Genomic DNA, 13,307 nt, shown 5'->3' with positions numbered 1-13,307 from the left:
GACAAGTTTTCAAAATTGCTTATTGAAGAATACATACAGATGTTTATAAGGAACTCAATAGTAAAGAAGTGAAGTGCCAAAAGGCTGCTCTTTTGCTAATGGCTTCAATTGTTCGGCGAGGGTTGGGACTGGCTTCTGAGTTTGCAAAGAAATTTGACTTCAAACTCAAGGTGTTTTCCAAGCTTGCTGAATATAAAAAGAACCAAAATGAGAAGAGAATGAAGCGCTCATTAAGGAAGGCATTTGTTGGCTTTGCAATGTCATTTTTAGAGGTGGGGAGGCCTGGATTGCTGAGGTGGGTCCTGCAGCAGAAGGAAATGTATTCTGGTGTCCTTCGTGGGCTTGGGAATGATGATGACGAGACAGTTATTTATGTTTTGTCTCTTTGGTAGGGGTGCAAAGGCGGGCAGTTAAAAACCGCCCGCTAACCATTATAACCGCTAACCGCTAACCGCCTAACCGCTTAACCGCATTAACCGCTAACCGCCTAACCGCTATAACCGCCTAGCGGTTAGCGGTTAGCAATTATTGGGTCTACTAACCGTAACCGCTAACCGCTAACCGCCTTTTTATATAATATATTTTTATAATTATAATTATAAAAATATTTATACATATAACATAATCACTTGATCATTAAATCACAATTTTTTTTTAAAATAATTAAATCACAATTTGAGTATTAATATATTATCACTATAATTTATATGATTATATCACATGATCAATTGATCATTAAATCATTTGATTATATAATAATAAATTATACATATATAATATGACATAACTCATAAGTATACCAATTCATACTAATACAACAATTAAATATCTAGAGACTTATTTCCAATGTATGTTATAAACTTATAAGTCTATATAAGTCTATATATGCATATGAATAATATAAATGTATAATATCAATATTTAATCATATGATTCAATGACAATTCAAATACTTTATTAAAGACTTCAAGTGAATCATATTATTAATGTACAATGATGATATGATTCGTATAATATCAAATTAAGTAATTGACATTGGATTAAACAATGACCAATGTGTTACTTATAAACACAATTTAAGTATTAATGTATTATCATTATAATTTTAGTAATTTATATATTATCACTATAATTGATATGATTATATCACATGATGACTTGATCATTAAATCATATGATTATATAACAATAAATAATACATATATAATATGACATAACTCATAAGTCATATGATTCATGTACAATGATAATCACAATTGATTCAATTGAATTAAACAATATATTACTTATAAGTACAAATCTACAATTTAATTAAAGCATTATTAGATACTTTAGGAATTTAGGATTTAGGAGTTTGAACATTACCATTTACCATTAGATATTAAGTTCAATTCAAAGAAAAAAGATTATAAGTAAATATGATAAGAATTTAAATAATTAATCATATGAATCATATCATATAATTTAATGAGACTATATGATTATATAATATCAAATTAAGTAATTGACATTAGATTCAACAATGTGTTACTTATAATCACAATTGAAGTATTAATATATTTTTTTGAACATTTTTTAGAAAAAGAAATTTAACCATTTTTTGACCCAAAAAAAAAAAGAAAAGAAAGTTAACCATTTTTTGAACAATTTTGAATTTTTTGAACCATTTGTAACAATTTTTTTAAAATTGTTACAAATTAACCATTGATGAAGTTTTAATGTTTTATTTGTATCATTTAATGTTTTATTTGAACTTATTTTATATGCTTTGTGTGAACTTTTTTTATATATTTTTTTATACGTTGTGACAGTTGTCTGAATTCTGAATTTTTTTTTTGTATGTTGTGTTGAATTTTTTTATTTTTTTATTTTTTAAAAAAGTTAACCGGTTATGATTTAATATTTAAGGAAATTTTTTTAAAGTACAAGTAAATGTAAATTTTGGGTAAAATATTTTTGATTTTTTAATATGGGCTTTTTTTATAGCAATTGGGCCCAAGAAGATGTTAAAAATATAAGAAGAAAAAATGAGAGTAAAAAAAAGCCCAAAAAAATAAGCCCAAAAAGCCCTAAAGAAAGCCCAAAAAGCCCAAAAAAAGAAGCCCAATTTTAAAAAAGCGGTTAGCGGGCGGTTATCTATTTCACTAACCGCTAACCGGCGGTTAACCGCTAACCGCTAACCGTTAGGCGGTTAGCAGTTGCGGTTAGTGAAATCTACTAACCGCTAAGGCGGTTACAGTTAGCGGTTATTGCCACTAACCGCTAACCGTAACCGCCTTTGCACCCCTACTCTTTGGGACTGTTACTTTGGAACAATTAGTTAGCATTTCTGGTAGAGAGAATGGTGGGCCTGCTGCAGAGTTGTCATACCGTATACTAGTCCTCGTTTGCACCGATCCTAGTAATGGTTTGATACCAGATTTGAAGAGGCGCCCAAGTCCATTGAAGGGTAATCCAAAGCGACTTGTTGGACTCATGAAGAAGCTAAAAGCAACTGAGATTGGCTATCACAGAGACTTGCAATGTTACGCTCAAATTATCAGAAGTTGGAATGTGGGTATTTCAACGTGTGAAATGTCTATATATTTTTGTAAAATTTATAAAGATACAAATTTACTCTTAATTAAATTTTTTTAAAAAAAAAGTAAAATAAATATAAATAAATAAGCCAGACCTCCAACTTGGTCTTGGGTCAGTCCCATGAGTGTTTAAAAAATGTAAACACGACACTTAAAAGAAAAAAAAATGTCACTAAAGTCCTAATAGAAAATGCTAGTGTTCTTTCAATTCAAACCAAAAAAAAACAAAAAAAAAGTGAAATGTCAAATGCACTTAAGTGCTAAAGAGGAATGGGTGTTTAGGCATCTTTTAACCCCGTTTGGCTATTAGATTTGAGTTGTAATTCCAAAAGTACCCTAGTTTTCATGTTAGCAAACTTGAACGTGTCACATATGTACAATCTTAACCTCGCCTGTGAGCTTTGTCACACACTACACTTGACACGGTATTAGAAACTACAATTTTCTAAGTGCTTTGTGTTTATGAAAAACCATCATATTTGAAAAAATTGTACATGATGGTCCAGATGGTGATCATTTTGGGTTTTTCCACTTGTATGATTGCTTCCTGTGTTATTTGAGTGTCTCTAATTAGACATTTGATAGGGCCCCTCTTTGAAAGAGTTTCACCCTGTGCTGTTTCTCAGCTCTTGGAAGGTTCCATCTGTTGGTTTTCTCTTTAAAATTTATGCTGAAGAGGCGTACAAGGAAACATACTCTAGATATGTGAAAACTTTGAACACCTAGTATCTCTTTAGCATTACTAATCTTTAAATCAACTCATACAAATCATCACAAAGAAATAATGGTAATAAGGGAATGAAGGATATACTAAGCCACCCTCTCCTGACAAGCAGCGATATTGAACAACTCCATCCAATTGGATCACAACCCCAAAATCATCTCTCACTTATTCCCCCTGAAATACAAGTAAATTTTCTGCACAAACCAAACAAAAATGAGACAATTAAGTCAAGAGACACAGAAAGAAAGAAAAAGCTCTATAATAGCAATGTGCATAATAATAACCAACATTTGATATTTTCATTGCATATATATATATACACACACACACAGAGGCAACATTCAGTGAATTTTTATGCTAATATTTTTTGTCAGAATTCTTTCACATGAGGTACAGAATCCTACGCAATGTTATTTCCCTCTCAACACACAATTATCTGAGATCGTACTTATTTGTTCCACCCCCCGGGCCAAAATAAAAGCGCAAGGAGATATTCAATCTGTATCCTTAATAAGAATCCAATATAAGAACTTCACAAGTGGTCTGCTATTCAAAAAGGCAATTACAATAACTGGGCAGCCAATTAGATTAATTTATAGGAATACCCTTCATCTACAACCACATTGGAAAGGAAGAGGCAAGGGAGAAAAGAAGAAAAGATAAAAGAGAAATCGCTACACATGCCACCACAGGTGAAGGAATTTGTATAATTTCCGAACCTAGAGGGAAAAAAAGGGTTTACATGAAACTCTCACATTAGGAAGGGTGGACAATGGACATTTAGATCAATTCTTAATCGAATAAATGAAGGGCTACCATAATTACTACTATTACATTGGAGAAAGACAATGCATATGTTCTGATATACCTGAACTACCCATAAGCTTAGAAGCGACTCCAAGCAAAACAAGCCAAAGCCAACTAAGTAGAATATCTGCAGTAAAACCAACCGACACATTAGGTAAAACCCCAACACCAAATCCAATAACTTGCATGAATATAAATCATTAATATGTTGCATTTGTTATTCCCCAAACTATGAATTTTAGCCTTCACTGTTCAAGGCCATAAGACGGTAAATTTGCTTTTAAAAGTAAGAGGTGTTAGAAAGCTAGCATTATGAGAAAAAAGGCAAATAACCCTTACCATATTTATTATGACATCTTCTAGGTGCATGGGTCTGTTTTCCCACTAAGCACTCTACGCATTCATTTTTTGTAATGTTGAATCATTTACATCAATGAGATTTAAAAAAGAAAAAAAAAAAAAAAAGCACTCTTTTCCTTTTGCAGCACATTCTACACCATTACATATCTCCTATTAGACAGCCTTATACTATGAAGAACATAAGAAGTAGAATAAATCAACCTAAAATTCATTGATAACTACCCCCACCAACTGCACGAACATCCCATGACTCTGCAGTTTCATATCAAAATAGGCAGCAATAAGAGCCATTAACAGAACAACTTACCCCAACCAATACATGGTCATTGAAGACATCAATTGCTGCAAGGATTCCCCTGAATTAGAAAAAGAAGAAAATTTAATATGAATTAACTATAAAAGTATGAAATTTAAATAAATAAAAAATTTATAACAACAGTTGCAAGTCACACTGCTTATCAACAAGCCTGAATATGCGATGGAAGAGTTACAAGAAAGTTGTCTACTGTACTCTATACACAACAATTTCTGAATCATTGAAAATAGGTTCACTGTAGCACCAAGCTGTCTCATTTACTCTATGCAAATCAACAATCGGATAATGGCAATTTCCCAAAAAAATATAATCCAATTCCTTTACTATCTACAGCAAGGTTTTATAGAAAAAAAGGTTCTGTGGTGTGGGGGTAGCAGAATCAGCTATAGAATACAAAAAGAAAAATGACAAAGAGACCCCGAAAATTCCATAAGACAATCCAGCTCCTTTACCATGTACTTTACCATATGCTCATTCTTAAGGATCTTATTCCCACCAAGAACAAGTTCACTGTAGACATAATTATAAAATTATAGTGTTCGACTACAATTTTCATATACCCGTCACTACACGTCATAAACAACCAAAATCCCCAAGCATTATTTTCGACAAATGTTCTTCCACAACAAACAGCTTGTCTATACTATATTAATATCGTAATCAACCCTGTTTGAAACTTAAGTTCATACAGCTCAGAAATAGCAAGGACTAGTTTATAGTAGACGTAACTAAAACATTATATTGTTTGACTACAATTTGTATGCTACCACCACTAAACATGTGACAAACAACTAAAGTGCTTGAGCATTATTTTCGTCAAATCTCCTTCCACAACAGGCTTCATTACAAATATATTTATATGCTATATTAATATGGAAATCAAACCCGTTTGAAACTTCAGTCCACACAGCTCAGAAATCAATTAACTTACGTCAATGACTTCCCATGAAAGACAACTGGCGGCGCAATAGCAGCGAAAATACAAAACCCAATGTGAATCTGCATTATGCCAAATTGATTAATAGAAAGAAAAGTATACCACCTATGCATGAGGAGTATTGCTAGGATAAGATGATATAACATATGGCACCTACCAAGTAGAACAGGAAAAACCAACCGAACCTCAAGGCACTATCCGTCCTGCATTGCAAACAAAGCCACTTGTAAGAACCATCAGCACTCCTAATGCCACACTTTTATGGTATGACCACAGACATTCTTTGATACCAAATAATTAAATATGTAGTTCCTCTAGCTAGGTTGATATCAGTTACATCAGATACAAGTGTTTCTCTCTCCAGTTGAATGACAAATATGTGCTTCTCTCACCAGTTGAATAATGAAAGTGAGATCATTGCCACACAAACAATCATAAAAGCCACAAAATATACAATATGCTACAAAGACACAATGTAAACAATATTGTCAATGGTCTCCTAGACTAAAAGGCATTCCCCCCCCCCAAAAAAAAAATAAAATAAAATAAAATAAACAAGCTAAAGTCACAAACCCTAGCATAGTATCTTACAGGAAGAAATTTTACATTCTACAATGTTACGTGGCAACTTCCAACAAAAAATAAGATCTATGAACCATTATAAGAAGAAACAATCATGTTAAGGCTCTGATTGACTCAACACCAACAAAAAAAAAGAGAGAGAGAGAGAGGGAAGCATATAATGTTACCACAACAAGGCAATTAAGTAAAGTCACTGATTGAGCTCACACACACAAAAGAACATATAATGGCACCACAATGAGACAATGAAATAACATGCCCATCCCAACATTACCCATTATAAGCAATTGCCACTTGTATATCAGCTCGAGTGGGACAAATTGACACAATGATTATATGTTATCAATTCTTCTACAATAAAGGTAAAAGACTGCAGCCTTTTTATTTTGATAAATAAAAATAATGGAAAAGACTGAAGCTTAAACATTTTGATTCCCTTTCTTAACAGATTAGTTTCCACAAATACTTCAGCCTTATTTCTTTGCTTAAATTTATGCGGCAAATTAGTTTCAACTCCATCAAACCACTATTACCTCCACATACTAACACGCCCATCAATTTCAAGACTTGGACAACATATGCATCCCCTTTTGATAGCAAACGTCCGTAGATAATAAGTAATAAGATTAGAGTGTTCAAGTAAGAGAGACAACCATATCAACAGGGAAGATCAAAAACACACCAAAACTTAGAAAGTATACCTAAATATGAAAGTTCATAGCCACAGAATTGTTCATTTGCCTATTCTGACAAATAAATCCTTCGTAACCATTAGACACATTATTAAGTACAAACCTCATAGCACGATACAGAGGCCTGTACCACAGCACATATGAAAGGGGGCATCCAAGTAGAGCATAGATTGTTGCAAGGAAAAATATTTTGACACCTGCAGAGAGTGAACCTCAATAGAGGATCTAAATTGCACTGAAAGTAATGCCTAATTATATCTTAAATGCACAAATATGATGGAAAAAATAGAAGCTCACCCCCGCCTCTGATCCAGCAGACAATCACAGCGATCATATTAAAAACAAGACAAAGAACTATACCTGCACAAACAGCACTACAAGAGCATCAGATATTTGCTGCAGGCTACAATGAGTGGTTTTTAAGGAATATTATTGCCAAGCAAAAACACAACTGGAGCCCTAACATGAGAATTTCTGATCTAGACAACATTTAGAGAAAAATTAGCAGTATGGCAAGCAAAAATGGGGGGCAGCATAAAAATACAAAAGAGGAAAAAGATGTCCAAAGATAATGGGAATGAGAAATATGAAGCTGAGTTAGGATTTAAAAACAAATACAAAAAACCTAGCGGGAAGTGCAAAGATACTTTTGGAAAAAAGTGGCGGAACAAATTAAAGATTTTTTTTCTGGTAAGTAATCAACAAATAAGTGACAAAAGAGTACACGACCTAAGTACAAAGGAATTATAAGAAAGAAAAAGAAATAAACAGAAAGCAAGACAACAGATGCAAAAGGGGAAAAGAAAAATCAGAAATTACCAAAAAAAAACATATTATCCAAAATTAGATTGAAAAATAAGGGGGGCAAAAAGCCATAAAACTATTTTGGCTGCAAAGAGGGAAAGGAGAAAGAAGAGAAAAACGGCCAAGCAAAGGGAAGGGAAGATAGGGGGGAGGAGAAGTGTTTCTCCTTTGCGTTGTGGTTATAGCGAAGAAAGTAGATGAGAAAAGGAAAGAAAATTATTTTCCTTTGTTTGGTTCCTAGACACAGGTTAAAAAAAGAAAAGGACAATCACTACTCCATAACAAGCTGCGTGTATTGTAATATTAGCAAGATGAGAAGATTTCAAGAACTTACACCAGAAAAATAATGTAAATAGATTGATATATATGACCTCCCTTACCTAACCAACTTGCAAAAGCCAAATACTGCAGCCTTTGAGCATGAACTGGTATTTCATTAGCTATATCATGATGAATAATTGGGAAAAATGGAGGCCAATTTTTATCATCATCAGGGACGCCAGCTGATATACAAAATTGAAAGCAGAATTACCAATTTAGAGAACAGCAAGACAGGTAAAAAGAAAATGCATAATTTTTTTATGTAAAAGTTGTAGGTTGCGGCATCATACATCTAGAAACAGCATCTTCTCTCCGCTTTATATCCTGTAGACAGCAAGTTAAAAAGTACATTGAAATACTAGAATCACAGATATAGTGTATATTATATTCGAGGGTTAGCATAACCATGAATTTATTTCAAGCAGGCACCACAAATATTTTTAGAATGTGAACAATTCACTGTTATGTAAGGAAATAATCTGATCCCTAGCTAGAAGAAAAAAAAAATTCCTCATTTCTATAATTTTTTTTTTTTTTTTTTTTGTTTATAAGTATAACCCTCATTTCTAGAAATGAATGGAAAGATTTGTCAATCTAGGAAAAAATTGAAAATGCTTTCAGACAAGTACTCAAACATGGAATTGCAGCACTAACCTTTTCCCTCCTTTTAAGATCTGCTTCCCAAGTAGCAAGCTCTTTCTCTCTGCTCTTGGAATCCTACATAAAGCATACCATCGAGAACATAATTCAGGTCACTCAAAAGTATCAAAGAACAGAACAGAAATGGCAAAGCAAGCAGCGACTTCATTACACTCATTGTATCCAGTGGTATATCCGCTGTTGCATCATGTTTCTGCCCAAAGCCCAGGGTTCCAGATCCCAATGGTGGAATGCGTGGCTTTGATCCAGGAGCAGCAGCTCCATTCTGCAAAGGTTCCCAATTGATGACACAATCAAACAAATGATAGACAAAGTAATTTTCAACACTAAAGAATATGCATGATAATTGAAATTTGCAATGGTCCCACAAGAACGCCCCAACCATGAAGTCATAAAAAAACCAGTGTGGCTTACTTTAACTTTGCAGATGAAATGCAGTAAATGAGTTTTTTTTTTTTTTTTTTTCATTTGCAGCAAGAATGTCTCTGTTGCTCACACATGATTCTACAACCACAGGGTCCTTAACTTTAAAAGCTTGAAATAAAGAAACAGTTTGGTCTATAGCTTTATTAAAGAAAATACTTGGGCAATATATCATGTGACACGTTCCATTGCCATCCTCCCCACTAATGGAAATTATGATACAACATCACAAATTAACTATCAATATCACCATATGTGATGCCACTAGCACCTAATGATCATCCAACCTATCAAAAGATCATCGATATTTTACGGTTTCAATTAAGATGTTCAATTTTAAACAGAATTAGAAATTTTAAGCTTTTATAACAAGTAGAAACCTCTGGGCTTTCATGAAACTTTTATTTGACATGGACATAGGGGAATTGGGGTTCAAAAAAAGACTTCTTTTTATCAATAAGAGCTACTGCGACCTTGCCCTCATCTTTATTAATAGAGCTGATGCCCGGGTTGGTTAGGATTCAAAAACATTAAAAATCAAAATACATTTTAGATTTTGTTGTTCTTTTCCTGTTTTTGGTGGGTTGGGGGTGGAAGGGTAGAAGGGCTATATCGTCTACATTGAAATTTTGGGCTTGTAAAATTTCTATCCGTCCAGTATGTGAACCCCAAATGGGACCTGTCCGGACATATATGGACCAACATTGTTTTGAATTTATAAAAAAATATGGTTGTGTAACATGCCTCGTTTTACAACTACCCTGCCACGTCATTTCAAATAAAATTTTCCCCAGCCTTTCTCACGGATGGTAACCTCGGGGTGGTGCTACCACCCCCGGTGCCCACCTCCTTGGGGTGGTCGGCCACCCAAACCCCGTGCCATCAGGGTGGTCGTAGCCACCCCCTTGAATCTGGTGGTCACCACCACCAGATCGGGCAGTCCAACCACCTTGCATGGTGGTTGAGGGTAGCGCCGCCAATCAAGAGGAGAGGGGTGCAATTTTTTTCAAAATGGTTGAAAGTATAGTATTACACTTTTTGCAATGGTTCTACAATTGGCATCCGAAAACCAAGTCAACAGTCAACTTGTTGGAAATTCAAATTCCTTAATCATATTATTATAAAATTTCTTGACAGCCCGATTCAGAAGTTCCCAATCTTCATGAATTAACCACATTATTCCAAACTCTAACCAAATTTTAGAATACAACGCCAATATCTCCCACATGAAGTATGCAACATCCTCATTTCGTTTCCCTTCTCTTCTTCTCTCTTCTTTTCCTCAAATTTCTCCGCAACCAAACGGAGCAAAATGCGGGGGCTATCAGATCCAGAGCAAAGCCACCCAAATACCCAAACTACCCCCAACAAATAAAAATCTACCACCCCCTAACTGACCACAAAACAATGACTAAAACCGCCACTGAAACACTTCTAACGGCAAAAAAAATACAAAATAAAAACCGAAATTAAGTGCTGAAAATGATGGTAGATCTGAGAGTATAAAAATTGAAAGAAAAAAAAAAAAAAAAAAAAAAAGGAAAGTGAGAGAATTACCGAGAAGGGATTGACCTCTTCCTCGTCAAATGGATTGGGATCGTTGTGCCGATTCATCGTCTCTCCCTACTTCTCAGATCCCTAATTTTTGCAGAAAAAAAAAAAAAGTTCCGAGTTCACACCCTGAGAGAGAGAGAGAGAGAGAGGATGTGTGTGTGAGTGGTACTCCTACTCTCTTTGTCTACTCTTTGTTCTGCTTGTTTGCTACGCGCGGGATAAGTTTTAGAAATTTTGCAACGGAAGAAACTTGCCCCCCGGATCTGAACATATTTACACAAATGTCCTTGCGTGCGTGTTTTCGGTGGCGGTTTCGGTGTGGTCACTCATCTCGTGCGTGCAAAAGTTGATGGGAAGAAAATGGGCGCCACGTCAGAGGGCATGTGAAATTTTGATGCTGTGATTGTGGCGTGGCAGAGATTTGTTGGTTTTAGGAGAGAGTTGGATAGGTGGGAGGTTTAGCGTGGGGGTAGGACAGAGAGGGGGCTTGAGCAGTTGAGCTGCCTTTGCCTTAATTTGACGCATGCATCAAAACGGTGGGTCATGGCTTTTTCTTTAGCAACCGACTTTTGGTAGAGTAGGCTCGTATTTGATGGACCATAACCATAAACCAACGTTTAAGCAAAGTATTGCCCCGTCCCGGATGAGTAGATTAATTGGCCAAAGACCATGTCTCATAAAGTTGAGTTTATTAGTTTGAATTCTCTTCTTCCTAATATTTAAGGGCTACCAAAAGTGGTGGTTTTTGAGACTATGCAATGGATAATTGTCACATGAGACACCTACTGTAACTACAAGAAAACTGGAGAGTCAAAATAGGGAGGATAACTGTTAAGGATAATATTGAAGATCCACATTCAAAGCATAATTCATCTTCATTAAAAGATATCAAGTCTGAAGGTTGTATCACTTAGTAAATGTTATGTCTATTGAGATCACTACATTGAAACGGCTGTTTAGATTGCTACGTTACTAGTTATGTTTGTATAGGAGTCTTTTGATGTAACCTAACTCAGTTATACATAAGAGCAGTGGTGGATCCAGACATTTCAGAATGTAGGGGCCGTAAAAAAAAATTTCGCATACTAAAAATTTTTTTTTTGCGTCCTAAAAATTTTGTTCACATTAAAAATTTGGTAATTCACACAATATATGCATCACAAAAAAATATCTATAAAAGTTTATAAATATGTGCTCAAATTGATATATTAAAAATATAACATGTCAGCACTATATCAAAAAGACAGAAATACAAAAAAATGTCTAAAAGTGCACTTTACGGTTTTTTAGAAGTACAAAATCATCAAGTATCGAATTTAAATCGAAGCTCTCAGCAATTTCCCTTTCAATATAAGAACTAAACTATTTGCAAGAAAATCATCCTCCATTTTGTTGTGTAGTCTAGGGCTGAGCAGATTCACCGAGTGCCGACCGAGTTCCAACCGAGACCGACCGGCACCGACGAGAAGACGGACGGTAGGCGGCGGGGATTTCCTCCTTCCGAAATTTTTCAGTCGGCAGGCGGTACAGGTTTTCTGAAAGTCGATTTTCGCCATTACCGACCCGACTCATACCGACATTCAAAACGACGTCGTTTTGACACAAAACGACGTCGTTTTGACACAAAACGACGTTGTTTTGATTAATTTTAAAAATACTTATATATGTCTACTCAAAACGGCGTCGTTTTGAGTAGCATATATATATCTCTCTTCTCAGTTCTCACCGTGCGCCCTAACCCATTTCCCCCAAGTTCCCAAGTCCCAACCTTGGCGCCGCAGCCCTCGTGAGTCCGTGAGTCCGTGAGTCCGTGCCCTCCTCTTAGTCTCAGCCCTAACCCATTTCCCGCAAGTTCCCAAGTCCCAACCCTAGTGCCGCAGCCCTCGTGAGTCCGTGAGTCCGTGACCCTCCTCTCAGCCCTAACCCATTTCCCCCAAGTTCCCAACCCTAGCGCTGCAGCCCTCTTGAGTCCGTGACCCTCCTCTCATCTCTTCGTCTCCTCTCCGCGGCTCCGCCTCTTAGCCATCGACTGTCGCTGTCTTGGGTCCCCGACGAGGCGACGTCGGTCGTCTTCTCTTCTCAGTTCACCATTTCTCCCAACGAAAACGACTAAACAAGGTATTCTTCTGATTACCTGATTGTTTTAGATTTTTTTGTCTGATAAATAATGTTTTTCACCCTATACTCTTCTGTTCTTCTTTAAAGATCTTTACTTGAGTTGGGTGTTACAAAACTTCATGCTCAACAACTCAAGTGAAAGGGTTTGATCATACTCTAGAGACCTATGTTAACGTAGAATATAGTACTCTATTTTTATCAGTTCTCTTTCGGATTTTGACAATGCCTTAATTAATAATTTAAAAATGTGATGAAAAAAGATTAAAAACAATATCTACTCCTGGCTTAATAATTTAAAAATGCTATCTTCATAATAACTAACATTATTGTGAAGATAAATATTTCACTTAATTGTGATTTCACTGATTTGACCTTACTTTTCATTTTGAACCATTTAAAGTCAAAAATAAAATATTTAACCAAAATTTAA

General features: G+C 35.3%; 1 protein-coding gene across 1 annotated transcript; it reads right to left on the bottom strand.

Moving 5' to 3' along the window:
* Window positions 1-3,262: 3,262 nt before the first annotated feature.
* On the bottom strand, window positions 3,263-10,929 carry LOC132175406 (secretory carrier-associated membrane protein 4). Its single transcript, XM_059587355.1, has 12 exons — window positions 10,763-10,929; window positions 8,934-9,047; window positions 8,777-8,839; window positions 8,413-8,446; window positions 8,182-8,304; window positions 7,295-7,357; window positions 7,101-7,194; window positions 5,881-5,926; window positions 5,718-5,785; window positions 4,778-4,826; window positions 4,172-4,237; window positions 3,263-3,497 (listed from the first exon to the last, which is right to left on the bottom strand). Exons 1-12 carry the CDS (start codon window positions 10,817-10,819, stop codon window positions 3,465-3,467), a joined length of 810 nt encoding a protein of 269 aa, XP_059443338.1. The 5' UTR covers window positions 10,820-10,929; the 3' UTR covers window positions 3,263-3,464.
* Between the last annotated feature and the right edge of the window lie 2,378 nt (window positions 10,930-13,307).

Source organism: Corylus avellana, chromosome ca3 (genome assembly GCF_901000735.1).
Source record: "Corylus avellana chromosome ca3, CavTom2PMs-1.0".
In the NCBI taxonomy this organism is placed as follows: Eukaryota; Viridiplantae; Streptophyta; class Magnoliopsida; order Fagales; family Betulaceae; genus Corylus; species Corylus avellana.
This window is presented reverse-complemented; position numbering and strand designations above follow the sequence as displayed.

Bases quoted from the DNA above. Each gene is read 5' to 3' on its own strand.
- LOC132175406 (XM_059587355.1), bottom strand. From the start codon at position 10,819: ATGAATCGGCACAACGATCCCAATCCATTTGACGAGGAAGAGGTCAAT. The intron at 7,358-8,181 runs GTAAGGGAGGTC...CTGTTTGTGCAG, and splicing joins GGCTTTTGCAAGTTGGTTAG to GTATAGTTCTTTGTCTTGTT. The intron at 5,927-7,100 runs GTTTGTACTTAA...TTTGCAATGCAG, and splicing joins CCTCTGTATCGTGCTATGAG to GACGGATAGTGCCTTGAGGT.